We start from the raw sequence: 16,364 nt of genomic DNA on the forward strand, positions 1-16,364 counted from the left end.
CTCCAGACAGACAGCTGTAGGCTTTTTGGGCCATTGAGCTCCAGACAGACAGACAGCTGTAGGCTATTTGGGCCATTGAGCTCCGGACAGACAGACAGCTGGAGGCCTTTTGGGCCATTGAGCTCCAGACAGACAGCTGTAGGCTTTTTGGGCCATTGAGCTCCAGACAGACAGACAGCTGTAGGCTATTTGGGCCACTGAGCTCCGGACAGACAGACAGCTGGAGGCTATTTGGGCCATTGAGCTCCGGACAGACAGACAGCTGGAGGCTTTTTGGGCCATTGAGCTCCGGACAGACAGACAGCTGGAGGCTATTTGGGCCATTGAGCTCCAGACAGACAGACAGCTGGAGAATATTTGGGCCATTGAGCTCCAGACAGACAGACAGCTGGAGGCCTTTTGGGCCATTGAGCTCCAGACAGACAGCTGTAGGCTTTTTGGGCCATTGAGCTCCAGACAGACAGACAGCTGTAGGCTATTTGGGCCATTGAGCTCCGGACAGACAGACAGCTGGAGGCTATTTGGGCCATTGAGCTCCAGACAGACAGACAGCTGTAGGCTATTTGGGCCATTGAGCTCCGGACAGACAGACGGCTGTAGGCTATTTGGGCCATTGAGCTCCGGACAGACAGACAGCTGTAGGCTATTTAGGCCATTGAGCTCCGGACAGACAGACAGCTGTAGGCTATTTGGGCCATTGAGCTCCGGACAGACAGACAGCTGTAGGCTATTTGGGCCATTGAGCTCCGGACAGACAGACAGCTGGAGGCTATTTGGGCCATTGAGCTCCGGACAGACAGACAGCTGTAGGCTATTTGGGCCATTGAGCTCCGGACAGACAGACAGCTGTAGGCTATTTGGGCCATTGAGCTCCGGACAGACAGACAGCTGTAGGCTATTTGGGCCATTGAGCTCCGGACAGACAGACAGCTGGAGGCCTTTTGGGCCATTGAGCTCCAGACAGACAGCTGTAGGCTATTTGGGCCATTGAGCTCCGGACAGACAGCTGGAGGCTATTTGGGCCATTGAGCTCCAGACAGACAGACAGCTGTAGGCTATTTGGGCCATTGAGCTCCGGACAGACAGACAGCTGTAGGCTATTTGGGCCATTGAGCTCCGGACAGACAGACAGCTGGAGGCTATTTGGGCCATTGAGCTCCGGACAGACAGACAGCTGGAGGCTATTTGGGCCATTGAGCTCCGGACAGACAGACAGCTGTAGGCTATTTGGGCCATTGAGCTCCGGACAGACAGACAGCTGTAGGCTATTTGGGCCATTGAGCTCCGGACAGACAGACAGCTGGAGGCCTTTTGGGCCATTGAGCTCCGGACAGACAGACAGCTGTAGGCTATTTGGGCCATTGAGCTCCGGACAGACAGCTGTAGGCTATTTGGGCCATTGAGCTCCGGACAGACAGACAGCTGTAGGCTATTTGGGCCATTGAGCTCCGGACAGACAGACAGCTGTAGGCTATTTGGGCCATTGAGCTCCGGACAGACAGACAGCTGGAGGCCTTTTGGCCAATTGAGCTCCAGACAGACAGCTGTAGGCTATTTGGGCCATTGAGCTCCGGACAGACAGCTGTAGGCTATTTGGGCCATTGAGCTCCGGACAGACAGACAGCTGGAGGCTATTTGGGCCATTGAGCTCCGGACAGACAGAAAGCTGTAGGCTATTTGGGCCATTGAGCTCCAGACAGACAGACAGACAGACAGCTGTAGGCCTTTTGGGCCATTGAGCTCCAGACAGACAGACAGACAGACAGCTGGAGGCCTTTTGGGCCATTGAGCTCCAGACAGACAGACAGACAGACAGACAGACAGACAGACAGCTGGAGGCCTTTTGGGCCATTGAGCTCCGGACAGACAGACAGCTGGAGGCTATTTGGGCCATTGAGCTCCAGACAGACAGACAGCTGGAGGCTATTTGGGCCATTGAGCTCCAGACAGACAGACAGCTGGAGGCCTTTTGGGCCATTGAGCTCCAGACAGACAGCTGTAGGCTTTTTGGGCCATTGAGCTCCAGACAGACAGACAGCTGGAGGCTATTTGGGCCATTGAGCTCCAGACAGACAGACAGCTGTAGGCTATTTGGGCCATTGAGCTCCGGACAGACAGACAGCTGTAGGCTATTTGGGCCATTGAGCTCCGGACAGACAGACAGCTGTAGGCTATTTGGGCCATTGAGCTCCGGACAGACAGACAGCTGTAGGCTATTTGGGCCATTGAGCTCCGGACAGACAGACAGCTGTAGGCTATTTGGGCCATTGAGCTCCGGACAGACAGACAGCTGTAGGCTATTTGGGCCATTGAGCTCCAGACAGACAGACAGCTGTAGGCTATTTGGGCCATTGAGCTCCAGACAGACAGACAGCTGGAGGCTATTTGGGCCATTGAGCTCCAGACAGACAGACAGCTGGAGGCTATTTGGGCCATTGAGCTCCAGACAGACAGACAGCTGGAGGCCTTTTGGGCCATTGAGCTCCAGACAGACAGCTGTAGGCTTTTTGGGCCATTGAGCTCCAGACAGACAGACAGCTGTAGGCTATTTGGGCCATTGAGCTCCGGACAGACAGACAGCTGGAGGCCTTTTGGGCCATTGAGCTCCAGACAGACAGCTGTAGGCTTTTTGGGCCATTGAGCTCCAGACAGACAGACAGCTGTAGGCTATTTGGGCCACTGAGCTCCGGACAGACAGACAGCTGGAGGCTATTTGGGCCATTGAGCTCCGGACAGACAGACAGCTGGAGGCTTTTTGGGCCATTGAGCTCCGGACAGACAGACAGCTGGAGGCTATTTGGGCCATTGAGCTCCAGACAGACAGACAGCTGGAGAATATTTGGGCCATTGAGCTCCAGACAGACAGGCAGCTGGAGGCCTTTTGGGCCATTGAGCTCCAGACAGACAGCTGTAGGCTTTTTGGGCCATTGAGCTCCAGACAGACAGACAGCTGTAGGCTATTTGGGCCATTGAGCTCCGGACAGACAGACAGCTGGAGGCTATTTGGGCCATTGAGCTCCAGACAGACAGACAGCTGTAGGCTATTTGGGCCATTGAGCTCCGGACAGACAGACGGCTGTAGGCTATTTGGGCCATTGAGCTCCGGACAGACAGACAGCTGTAGGCTATTTAGGCCATTGAGCTCCGGACAGACAGACAGCTGTAGGCTATTTGGGCCATTGAGCTCCGGACAGACAGACAGCTGGAGGCTATTTGGGCCATTGAGCTCCGGACAGACAGACAGCTGTAGGCTATTTGGGCCATTGAGCTCCGGACAGACAGACAGCTGTAGGCTATTTGGGCCATTGAGCTCCGGACAGACAGACAGCTGTAGGCTATTTGGGCCATTGAGCTCCGGACAGACAGACAGCTGGAGGCCTTTTGGGCCATTGAGCTCCGGACAGACAGACAGCTGTAGGCTATTCGGGCCATTGAGCTCCGGACAGACAGCTGTAGGCTATTTGGGCCATTGAGCTCCGGACAGACAGACAGCTGTAGGCTATTTGGGCCATTGAGCTCCGGACAGACAGACAGCTGTAGGCTATTTGGGCCATTGAGCTCCGGACAGACAGACAGCTGGAGGCCTTTTGGGCCATTGAGCTCCAGAAAGACAGCTGTAGGCTATTTGGGCCATTGAGCTCCGGACAGACAGCTGGAGGCTATTTGGGCCATTGAGCTCCAGACAGACAGACAGCTGTAGGCTATTTGGGCCATTGAGCTCCGGACAGACAGACAGCTGTAGGCTATTTGGGCCATTGAGCTCCGGACAGACAGACAGCTGGAGGCTATTTGGGCCATTGAGCTCCGGACAGACAGACAGCTGTAGGCTATTTGGGCCATTGAGCTCCGGACAGACAGACAGCTGTAGGCTATTTGGGCCATTGAGCTCCGGACAGACAGACAGCTGGAGGCCTTTTGGGCCATTGAGCTCCGGACAGACAGACAGCTGTAGGCTATTTGGGCCATTGAGCTCCGGACAGACAGCTGTAGGCTATTTGGGCCATTGAGCTCCGGACAGACAGACAGCTGTAGGCTATTTGGGCCATTGAGCTCCGGACAGACAGACAGCTGTAGGCTATTTGGGCCATTGAGCTCCGGACAGACAGACAGCTGGAGGCCTTTTGGGCCATTGAGCTCCAGACAGACAGCTGTAGGCTATTTGGGCCATTGAGCTCCGGACAGACAGCTGTAGGCTATTTGGGCCATTGAGCTCCGGACAGACAGACAGCTGTAGGCTATTTGGGCCATTGAGCTCCGGACAGACAGACAGCTGTAGGCTATTTGGGCCATTGAGCTCCGGACAGACAGACAGCTGTAGGCTATTTGGGCCATTGAGCTCCGGACAGACACAGCTGTAGGCTATTTGGGCCATTGAGCTCTGGACAGACAGACATCTGTAGGCTATTTGGGCCATTGAGCTCCGGACAGACAGACAGCTGTAGGCTATTTGGGCCATTGAGCTCCGGACAGACAGACAGCTGTAGGCTATTTGGGCCATTGAGCTCCGGACAGACAGACAGCTGTAGGCCTTTTGGGCCATTGAGCTCCAGACAGACAGCTGTAGGCTATTTGGGCCATTGAGCTCCAGACAGACAGCTGTAGGCTATTCGGGCCATTGAGCTCCGGACAGACAGCTGTAGGCTATTTGGGCCATTGAGCTCCGGACAGACAGACAGCTGTAGGCTATTTGGGCCATTGAGCTCCGGACAGACAGACAGCTGTAGGCTATTTGGGCCATTGAGCTCCGGACAGACAGACAGCTGGAGGCCTTTTGGGCCATTGAGCTCCAGACAGACAGCTGTAGGCTATTTGGGCCATTGAGCTCCGGACAGACAGCTGGAGGCTATTTGGGCCATTGAGCTCCAGACAGACAGACAGCTGTAGGCTATTTGGGCCATTGAGCTCCGGACAGACAGACAGCTGTAGGCTATTTGGGCCATTGAGCTCCGGACAGACAGACAGCTGTAGGCTATTTAGGCCATTGAGCTCCGGACAGACAGACAGCTGTAGGCTATTTGGGCCATTGAGCTCCGGACAGACAGACAGCTGTAGGCTATTTGGGCCATTGAGCTCCGGACAGACAGACAGCTGTAGGCTATTTGGGCCATTGAGCTCCGGACAGACAGACAGCTGTAGGCTATTTGGGCCATTGAGCTCCGGACAGACAGACAGCTGTAGGCTATTTGGGCCATTGAGCTCCGGACAGACAGACAGCTGGAGGCCTTTTGGGCCATTGAGCTCCAGACAGACAGCTGTAGGCTATTTGGGCCATTGAGCTCCGGACAGACAGCTGTAGGCTATTTGGGCCATTGAGCTCCGGACAGACAGACAGCTGTAGGCTATTTGGGCCATTGAGCTCTGGACAGACAGACAGCTGTAGGCTATTTGTGCCATTGAGCTCCGGACAGACAGACAGCTGTAGGCCATTTGGGCCATTGAGCTCCGGACAGACAGACAGCTGTAGGCCATTTGGGCCATTGAGCTCTGGACAGACAGACAGCTGTAGGCCATTTGGGCCATTGAGCTCCGGACAGACAGACAGCTGGAGGCCTTTTGGCCAATTGAGCTCCAGACAGACAGCTGTAGGCTATTTGGGCCATTGAGCTCCGGACAGACAGACAGCTGTAGGCCATTTGGGCCATTGAGCTCCGGACAGACAGACAGCTGTAGGCCATTTGGGCCATTGAGCTCTGGACAGACAGACAGCTGTAGGCCATTTGGGCCATTGAGCTCCGGACAGACAGACAGCTGGAGGCCTTTTGGCCAATTGAGCTCCAGACAGACAGCTGTAGGCTATTTGGGCCATTGAGCTCCGGACAGACAGCTGTAGGCTATTTGGGCCATTGAGCTCCGGACAGACAGACAGCTGGAGGCTATTTGGGCCATTGAGCTCCGGACAGACAGACAGCTGTAGGCTATTTGGGCCATTGAGCTCCAGACAGACAGACAGACAGACAGCTGTAGGCCTTTTGGGCCATTGAGCTCCAGACAGACAGACAGACAGACAGCTGGAGGCCTTTTGGGCCATTGAGCTCCAGACAGACAGACAGACAGACAGACAGCTGGAGGCCTTTTGGGCCATTGAGCTCCGGACAGACAGACAGCTGGAGGCTATTTGGGCCATTGAGCTCCAGACAGACAGACAGCTGGAGGCTATTTGGGCCATTGAGCTCCAGACAGACAGACAGCTGGAGGCCTTTTGGGCCATTGAGCTCCAGACAGACAGCTGTAGGCTTTTTGGGCCATTGAGCTCCAGACAGACAGACAGCTGGAGGCTATTTGGGCCATTGAGCTCCAGACAGACAGACAGCTGTAGGCTATTTGGGCCATTGAGCTCCGGACAGACAGACAGCTGTAGGCTATTTGGGGCCATTGAGCTCCGGACAGACAGACAGCTGTAGGCTATTTGGGCCATTGAGCTCCGGACAGACAGACAGCTGTAGGCTATTTGGGCCATTGAGCTCCGGACAGACAGACAGCTGTAGGCTATTTGGGCCATTGAGCTCCGGACAGACAGACAGCTGTAGGCTATTTGGGCCATTGAGCTCCGGACAGACAGACAGCTGTAGGCTATTTGGGCCATTAAGCTCCGGACAGACAGACAGCTGTAGGCTATTTGGGCCATTGAGCTCCGGACAGACAGACAGCTGTAGTCTATTTGGGCCATTGAGCTCCAGACAGACAGACAGCTGGAGGCTATTTGGGCCATTGAGCTCCAGACAGACAGACAGCTGGAGGCTATTTGGGCCATTGAGCTCCAGACAGACAGACAGCTGTAGGCTATTTGGGCCATTGAGCTCCGGACAGACAGACAGCTGGAGGCTATTTGGGCCATTGAGCTCCAGACAGACAGACAGCTGTAGGCTATTTGGGCCATTGAGCTCCGGACAGACAGACGGCTGTAGGCTATTTGGGCCATTGAGCTCCGGACAGACAGACAGCTGTAGGCTATTTAGGCCATTGAGCTCCGGACAGACAGACAGCTGTAGGCTATTTGGGCCATTGAGCTCCGGACAGACAGACAGCTGGAGGCTATTTGGGCCATTGAGCTCCGGACAGACAGACAGCTGTAGGCTATTTGGGCCATTGAGCTCCGGACAGACAGACAGCTGTAGGCTATTTGGGCCATTGAGCTCCGGACAGACAGACAGCTGGAGGCCTTTTGGGCCATTGAGCTCCGGACAGACAGACAGCTGTAGGCTATTCGGGCCATTGAGCTCCGGACAGACAGCTGTAGGCTATTTGGGCCATTGAGCTCCGGACAGACAGACAGCTGTAGGCTATTTGGGCCATTGAGCTCCGGACAGACAGACAGCTGTAGGCTATTTTGGCCATTGAGCTCCGGACAGACAGACAGCTGGAGGCCTTTTGGGCCATTGAGCTCCAGACAGACAGCTGTAGGCTATTTGGGCCATTGAGCTCCGGACAGACAGCTGGAGGCTATTTGGGCCATTGAGCTCCAGACAGACAGACAGCTGTAGGCTATTTGGGCCATTGAGCTCCGGACAGACAGACAGCTGTAGGCTATTTGGGCCATTGAGCTCCGGACAGACAGACAGCTGGAGGCTATTTGGGCCATTGAGCTCCGGACAGACAGACAGCTGGAGGCTATTTGGGCCATTGAGCTCCGGACAGACAGACAGCTGTAGGCTATTTGGGCCATTGAGCTCCGGACAGACAGACAGCTGTAGGCTATTTGGGCCATTGAGCTCCGGACAGACAGACAGCTGTAGGCTATTTGGGCCATTGAGCTCCGGACAGACAGACAGCTGGAGGCCTTTTGGGCCATTGAGCTCCAGACAGACAGCTGTAGGCTATTTGGGCCATTGAGCTCCGGACAGACAGCTGTAGGCTATTTGGGCCATTGAGCTCCGGACAGACAGACAGCTGTAGGCTATTTGGGCCATTGAGCTCCGGACAGACAGACAGCTGTAGGCTATTTGGGCCATTGAGCTCCGGACAGACAGACAGCTGTAGGCTATTTGGGCCATTGAGCTCCGGACAGACACAGCTGTAGGCTATTTGGGCCATTGAGCTCTGGACAGACAGACATCTGTAGGCTATTTGGGCCATTGAGCTCCGGACAGACAGACAGCTGTAGGCTATTTGGGCCATTGAGCTCCGGACAGACAGACAGCTGTAGGCTATTTGGGCCATTGAGCTCCGGACAGACAGACAGCTGTAGGCCTTTTTTTGCCATTGAGCTCCAGACAGACAGCTGTAGGCTATTTGGGCCATTGAGCTCCAGACAGACAGCTGTAGGCTATTCGGGCCATTGAGCTCCGGACAGACAGCTGTAGGCTATTTGGGCCATTGAGCTCCGGACAGACAGACAGCTGTAGGCTATTTGGGCCATTGAGCTCCGGACAGACAGACAGCTGTAGGCTATTTGGGCCATTGAGCTCCGGACAGACAGACAGCTGGAGGCCTTTTGGGCCATTGAGCTCCAGACAGACAGCTGTAGGCTATTTGGGCCATTGAGCTCCGGACAGACAGCTGGAGGCTATTTGGGCCATTGAGCTCCAGACAGACAGACAGCTGTAGGCTATTTGGGCCATTGAGCTCCGGACAGACAGACAGCTGTAGGCTATTTGGGCCATTGAGCTCCGGACAGACAGACAGCTGTAGGCTATTTAGGCCATTGAGCTCCGGACAGACAGACAGCTGTAGGCTATTTGGGCCATTGAGCTCCGGACAGACAGACAGCTGTAGGCTATTTGGGCCATTGAGCTCCGGACAGACAGACAGCTGTAGGCTATTTGGGCCATTGAGCTCCGGACAGACAGACAGCTGTAGGCTATTTGGGCCATTGAGCTCCGGACAGACAGACAGCTGTAGGCTATTTGGGCCATTGAGCTCCGGACAGACAGACAGCTGGAGGCCTTTTGGGCCATTGAGCTCCAGACAGACAGCTGTAGGCTATTTGGGCCATTGAGCTCCGGACAGACAGCTGTAGGCTATTTGGGCCATTGAGCTCCGGACAGACAGACAGCTGTAGGCTATTTGGGCCATTGAGCTCTGGACAGACAGACAGCTGTAGGCTATTTGTGCCATTGAGCTCCGGACAGACAGACAGCTGTAGGCCATTTGGGCCATTGAGCTCCGGACAGACACAGCTGTAGGCTATTTGGGCCATTGAGCTCTGGACAGACAGACATCTGTAGGCTATTTGGGCCATTGAGCTCTGGACAGACAGACAGCTGTAGGCTATTTGGGCCATTGAGCTCCGGACAGACAGACAGCTGTAGGCCATTTGGGCCATTGAGCTCCGGACAGACAGACAGCTGTAGGCCTTTTGGGCCATTGAGCTCCAGACAGACAGCTGTAGGCTATTTGGGCCATTGAGCTCCAGACAGACAGCTGTAGGCTATTTGGGCCATTGAGCTCCGGACAGACAGAAAGCTGTAGGCTATTTGGGCCATTGATCTCCGGACAGACAGACAGCTGTAGGAATGGATTAGTCCACTGAGACAGACCTCCACAATGGATTAGTCCACTGAGACAGGCCTCCACAATGGATTAGTCCACTGAGACAGACCTCCACAATGGATTAGTCCACTGAGACAGACCTCCACAATGGATTAGTCCACTGAGACAGGCCTCCACAATGGATTAGTCCACTGAGACAGGCCTCCACAATGGATTAGTCCACTGAGACAGGCCTCCACAATGGATTAGTCCACTGAGACAGGCCTCCACAATGGATTAGTCCACTGAGACAGGCCTCCACAATGGATTAGTCAACTGAGACAGACCTCCACAATGGATTAGTCCACTGAGACAGGCCTCTATAATGGATCAGTCCACTGAGACAGGCCTCCACAATGGATCAGTCCACTGAGACAGACCTCCACAATGGATTAGTCCACTGAGACAGGCCTCCACAATGGATTAGTCCACTGAGACGGACCTCCACAATGGATTAGTCCACTGAGACAGGCCTCCACAATGGATTAGTCCACTGAGACAGGCCTCCACAATGGATTAGTCCACTGAGACAGACCTCCACAATGGATTAGTCCACTGAGACAGGCCTCCACAATGGATTAGTCCACTGAGACAGGCCTCCACAATGGATTAGTCCACTGAGACAGGCCTCCACAATGGATTAGTCCACTGAGACAGACCTCCACAATGGATTAGTCCACTCCGACAGGCCTCTACAATGGATTAGTCCACTGAGACAGGCCTCCACAATGGATTAGTCCACTGAGACAGGCCTCTATAATAGATTAGTCCACTGAGACAGGCCTCTACAATGGATTAGTCCACTGAGACAGGCCTCTATAATGGATTAGTCCACTGAGACAGGCCTCCACAATGGATTAGTCCACTGAGACAGGCCTCCACAGTGGATTAGTCCACTGAGACAGGCCTCCACAATGGATTAGTCCACTGAGACAGGCCTCCACAACGGATTAGTCCACTGAGACAGGCCTCCACAATGGATTAGTCCACTGAGACAGGCCTCCACAATGGATTAGTCCACTGAGACAGGCCTCCACAATGGATTAGTCCACTGAGACAGGCCTCCACAATGGATTAGTCCACTGAGACAGGCCTCCACAATGGATTAGTCCACTGAGACAGGCCTCCACAATGGATTAGTCCACTGAGACAGGCCTCCACAATGGATTAGTCCACTGAGACAGGCCTCCACAATGGATTAGTCCACTGAGACAGTCCTCCACAATGGATTAGTCCACTGAGACAGGCGTCTACAATGGATTAGTCCACTGAGACAGGCGTCTACAATGGATTAGTCCACTGAGACAGGCCTCTATAATGGATCAGTCCACTGAGACAGGCCTCCACAATGGATCAGTCCACTGAGACAGGCCTCCACAATGGTTTAGTCCACTGAGACGGGCGCGAATCAGACAGGTGTCACTAAGTTTTTTGTATTTTCCACTGCTCGACTAAAAATATGTCAACCAACAGCCTATCGACCAATCAATAGACCAGTGGACTAAATGGGATCAGCCCTAGTAATCAATAGACCAGTGGACTAAATGGGATCAGCTCTAGTAATCAATAGACCAGGGGACTAAATGGGATCAGCCCTAGTAATCAATAGACCAGGGGACTAAATGGGATCAGCTCTAGTAATCAATAGACCAGTGAACTAAATGGGTTCAGCCCTAGTAATCAATAGACCAGTGGACTAAATGGGATCAGCCCTAGTAATCAATAGACCAGTGGACTAAATGGGATCAGCCCTAGTAATCAATAGACCAGTGGACTAAATGGGATCAGCCCTAGTAATCAATAGACCAGTGGACTAAATGGGATCAGCCCTAGTAATCAATAGACCAGTGGACTAAATGGGATCAGCTCTAGTAATCAATAGACCAGTGGACTAAATGGGATCAGCCCTAGTAATCAATAGACCAGGGGACTAAATGGGATCAGCCCTAGTAATCAATAGACCAGGGGACTAAATGGGATCAGCCCTAGTAATCAATAGACCAGTGGACTAAATGGGATCAGCTCTAGTAATCAATAGACCAGTGGACTAAATGGGATCAGCCCTAGTAATCAATAGACCAGTGGACTAAATGGGATCAGCTCTAGTAATCAAACACAATATCCAGGTGGTCTCTGTGATGCTGTTTTGACTGTCTCTCCTCTCTAGTCGGGGAGGACAGTAGAGTTATGTATCTCTGTGATGATGTTTTGACTCAGTGTCTCTCCTCTCTAGTCGGGGAGGACAGTAGAGTTATGTTTCTCTGTGATGCTGTTTTGACTCAGTGTCTCTCCTCTCTAGTCGGGGAGGACAGTAGAGTTATGTATCTCTGTGATGCTGTTTTGACTGTCTCTCCTCTCTAGTCGGGGAGGACAGTAGAGTTATGTATCTCTGTGATGTTGTTTTGACTAAGTGTCTCTCCTCTCTAGTCGGGGAGGACAGTAGAGTTATGTATCTCTGTGATGTTGTTTTGACTAAGTGTCTCTCCTCTCTAGTCGGGGAGGACAGTAGAGTTATGTATCTCTGTGATGTTGTTTTGACTAAGTGTCTCTCCTCTCTAGTCGGGGAGGACAGTAGAGTTATGTATCTCTGTGATGTTTTGACTCAGTGTCTCTCCTCTAGTCGGGGAAGACGGTAGAGTTCTGTATCGCCCGGTGGTGGGCCAGCCTTGGCGACGTCACCGTTGACTACAGTATCTCCTTCCACGGCCTGACCACCTCACCGTCACCTCTACACATAGTGAGTATATACAGTGCCTTCAAACTCTTCACATTTTGTGACGTTAGTCTTATTCTAAAATTGATTACATTTGTTGTTTTTTTACCCCTCATCAAACTACACACAATACCCCATAATGACAAAGCAAAAACATTTATTTTATTTTAATTTAGCTAATTTATTAAAAGTATTTAAAAAAATATCACATTTACATAAGTATTCAGACCCTTTACTCAGTACTTTGTTGAATCACCTTTGGCAGCGATTACAACCTCGAGTCTATCTTGGGTCTGACGCTACAAGCTTGGCACACCTGTATTTAGGGAGTTTCTCCCATTCTTCTCTGCAGATCCTCTCAAGCTCTGTCAGGTTGGATGGGGAGTGTTGCTGCACAGCTATTTTCAGGTCTCTCCAGAGATGTTCGATCGGGTTCAAGTCCGGCCTCTGGCTGGGCGACTCAAGGACATTCAGAGACCATGCTTCACCGTAGGGATGGTGCCAGGTTTCCTCCGGACGTGACGCTTGGCATTCAGGCCAAAGAGTTCAATCTTGGTTTCATCAGACCAGAGAATCTTGTTTCTCATGGTCTGAGAGTCTTTATGTGCCTTTTGGTAAACTCTAAGCGGGCTGTCATGTGCCTTTTACTGAGGAGTGGCTTCCGTCTGGCCACTCTACCATAAAGGCCTGATTGGTGGAGTGCTGCAGAGATGGTTGTCCTTCTGGAAGGTTCTCCCATCTCCACAGAGGAACTCTAGAGCTCGTTCAGTGTGACCATCGGGTTCTTGGTCACCTCCCTGACCAAGGCCCTTCTTCCCCGATTGCTCAGTTTGGCCGGGCGTCCAGCTCTAGGAAGAGTCTTGGTGGTTCCAAACTTCTTCCATTTCAGAATGATGGAGGCCACTGTGTTCTTGGGGACCTTCAAAGCTGCAGAAATGTTTTGGTATCCTTCCCCAGATCTGTGCCTCGACACAATCCTGTCTTGGAGCTCTACGGACAATTCCTTCGACCTCATGGCTTGGTTTTTGCTCTGACATGCACTGTGGGACCTTATATAGACAGGTGTGTGCCTTTCCAAATCATGTCCAATCAATTGAATTTACCACAGGTGGACTCCAATCAAGTTGTAGAAACATCTCAAGGATGATCAATGGAAACAGGATGCACCTGAGCTCAGTTTCAAGTCTCATAGCAAAAGGTCTGAATACTTATGTAAATATAAGGTATTTCTATTTTATTAAACATTTGCAAAATGTTCTAAAAACCTGTTTTTGCTTTGTCATTATGGGGTATTGTGATGTCATTATGGGGTATTGTGATGTCATTATGGGGTATTGTGATGTCATTATGGGGTATTGTGATGTCATTATGGGGTATTGTGATGTCATTATGGGGTATTGTGATGTCATTATGGGGTATTGTGATGTCATTATGGGGTATTGTGATGTCATTATGGGGTATTGTGTGTAGATTGATGAGGGAAAACAATTATTTAATCAATTTTAGAATAAGGCTGTAACGTGACAAAATGTGGAAAAAGTCAAGGGGTCTGAATACATTTCCTCACCATAGTAGGAACACACTCCTTAGTGTTGTGGGACGTGTCGTACCAGTTTTACGACCAAAAGTCTTTCCTTTTGCCGTTCTGACTCATGATTTTGTCACACCCAGCATGCATCAGACGGTGTGACTAGTTTTGAGGTGTCCTCTCCCCTGAGGTACGAGGACGTTTCTCCCAGCGTCACCCTGAAGACCTGGGTCCAGCCACTCAGGTACAAACTCAAAAAATACACACACACACAGTCCTGACAGATGGTCTCAGTGTACAGAGTCTAACCCACAGCAGTGTATCTATCCCCAAGCATCCCATCTAGTCCTGACAGATGGTCTCAGTGTATCTATCCCCAAGCATCCCGTCTAGTCCTGACAGATGGTCTCAGTGTACAGAGTCTAACCCACAGCAGGTTATCTATCCCCAAGCATCCCATCTAGTCCTGACAGATCGTCTCAGTGTACAGAGTCTAACCCACAGCAGTGTATCTATCCCCAAGCATCCCATCTAGTCCTGACAGATCGTCTCAGTGTACAGAGTCTAACCCACAGCAGTGTATCTATCCCCAAGCATCCCGTCTAGTCCTGACAGATGGTCTCAGTGTACAGAGTCTAACCCACAGCAGTGTATCTATCCCCAAGCATCCCGTCTAGTCCTGACAGATGGTCTCAGTGTACAGAGTCTAACCCACAGCAGTGTATCTATCCCCAAGCATCCCATCTAGTCCTGACAGATCGTCTCAGTGTACAGAGTCTAACCCACAGCAGTGTCTCTATCCCCAAGCATCCCGTCTAGTCCTGACAGATCGTCTCAGTGTACAGAGTCTAACCCACAGCAGGTTATCTATCCCCAAGCATCCCATCTAGTCCTGACAGATCGTCTCAGTGTACAGAGTCTAACCCACAGCAGTGTCTCTATCCCCAAGCATCCCGTCTAACTCTGTCTGTTTCCTGCTTCTTCCAGACCTCTGAGTTCTAAGATCAAGGCTCTGGGTCACAGAGATGTCCTCCCCAACAACAGACAGCTCTATGAAATCATCCTCACCTACAGCTTCCACCAGGTGAGAATGTCTAGGAGGTATTATAGACCTCTGTTTGGTGTGTCTGACCTCTCTACCTCTCTCCCCAGCCTAAGTCAGGAGAGGTGACCCCCCCCCCCCCCCAGCTGTCCAGTACTGTGTGTCTGATCTCTCTACCTCTCTCCCCAGCCTAAGTCAGGAGAGGTGACCCCCCCCCCCCCCCCAGCTGTCCAGTACTGTGTGTCTGACCTCTCTACCTCTCTCCCCAGCCTAAGTCAGGAGAGGTGACCCCCAGCTGTCCAGTACTGTGTGAGCAGCTGTATGAATCAGAGTTTGACTCTCAGCTCTGGATGCTGTTTGACCAGAACAAGAGACTGCTGGGCTCTGGAGACGCCTACCCACACCAGGTAGTAACCACAACACAACCATAATATAACCTCAACACAACCATAATATAACCACAACACAACCATAATATAACCTCAACACAACCATAATATAACCTCAACACAACCATAATATAACCTCAATACAACCATGATATACCCACAACCATAATATAACCTCAACACAACCATGATATACCCACAACCATAATATAACCACAACACAACCATGATATACCCACAACCATAATATAACCACAACACAACCATGATATAACCACAACCATAATATAACCACAACACAACCATAATATAACCACAACACAACCATAATATAACCACAACACAACCATAATATAACCTCAACACAACCATAATATAACCACAACACAACCATAATATAACCACAACACAACCATAATATAACCACAACACAACCATAATATAACCACAACACAACCATAATATAACCTCAACACAACCATAATATAACCACAACACAACCATAATATAACCTCAACACAACCATGATATACCCACAACCATAATATAACCTCAACACAACCATGATATACCCACAACCATAATATAACCACAACACAACCATGATATACCCACAACCATAATATAACCACAACACAACCATGATATAACCACAACCATAATATAACCTCAACACAACCATAATATAACCTCAACACAACCATGATATAACCACAACCATAATATAACCTCAACACAACCATAATATAACCACAACCATAATAGAACCTCAACACAACCATAATATAACCACAACCATAATAGAACCTCAACACAACCATAATATAACCACAACACAACCATAATATAACCAACACAACCATAATATAACCACAACACAACCATAATATAACCAACACAACCATAATATAACCAACACAACCATAATATAACCACAACCATAATATAACCACAACACAACCATAATATAACCTCAACACAACCATAATATAACCACAACACAACCATAATATAACCAACACAACCATAATATAACCACAACCATAATATAACCACAACGCAACCATAATATAACCACAACGCAACCATAATATAACCACAACGCAACCATAATATAACCTCAACGCAACCATAATATAACCAACACAACCATAATATAACCACAACCATAATATAACCACAACGCAACCATAATATAACCACAACGCAACCATAATATAACCT

At 50.7% G+C, this 16,364-nt stretch overlaps 1 protein-coding gene across 2 annotated transcripts in view; it reads left to right on the forward strand.

The window, feature by feature from the left end:
* LOC129860016 (tripeptidyl-peptidase 2-like) overlaps window positions 1-16,364 on the forward strand; it is a gene marked incomplete at its 5' end in the record, with an annotated part of 89,512 nt that overhangs the window by 53,360 nt on the left and 19,788 nt on the right. For both annotated transcript variants that reach the window (XM_055930331.1, XM_055930332.1), the window contains 4 exon segments: window positions 12,089-12,205; window positions 13,853-13,953; window positions 14,697-14,793; window positions 15,021-15,158. In XM_055930331.1, the coding sequence (XP_055786306.1) occupies window positions 12,089-12,205; window positions 13,853-13,953; window positions 14,697-14,793; window positions 15,021-15,158 (453 nt within the window).

The sequence above is a fragment of the Salvelinus fontinalis genome, chromosome 7 (assembly GCF_029448725.1).
Source record: "Salvelinus fontinalis isolate EN_2023a chromosome 7, ASM2944872v1, whole genome shotgun sequence".
Lineage (NCBI taxonomy): Eukaryota > Metazoa > Chordata > Actinopteri > Salmoniformes > Salmonidae > Salvelinus > Salvelinus fontinalis.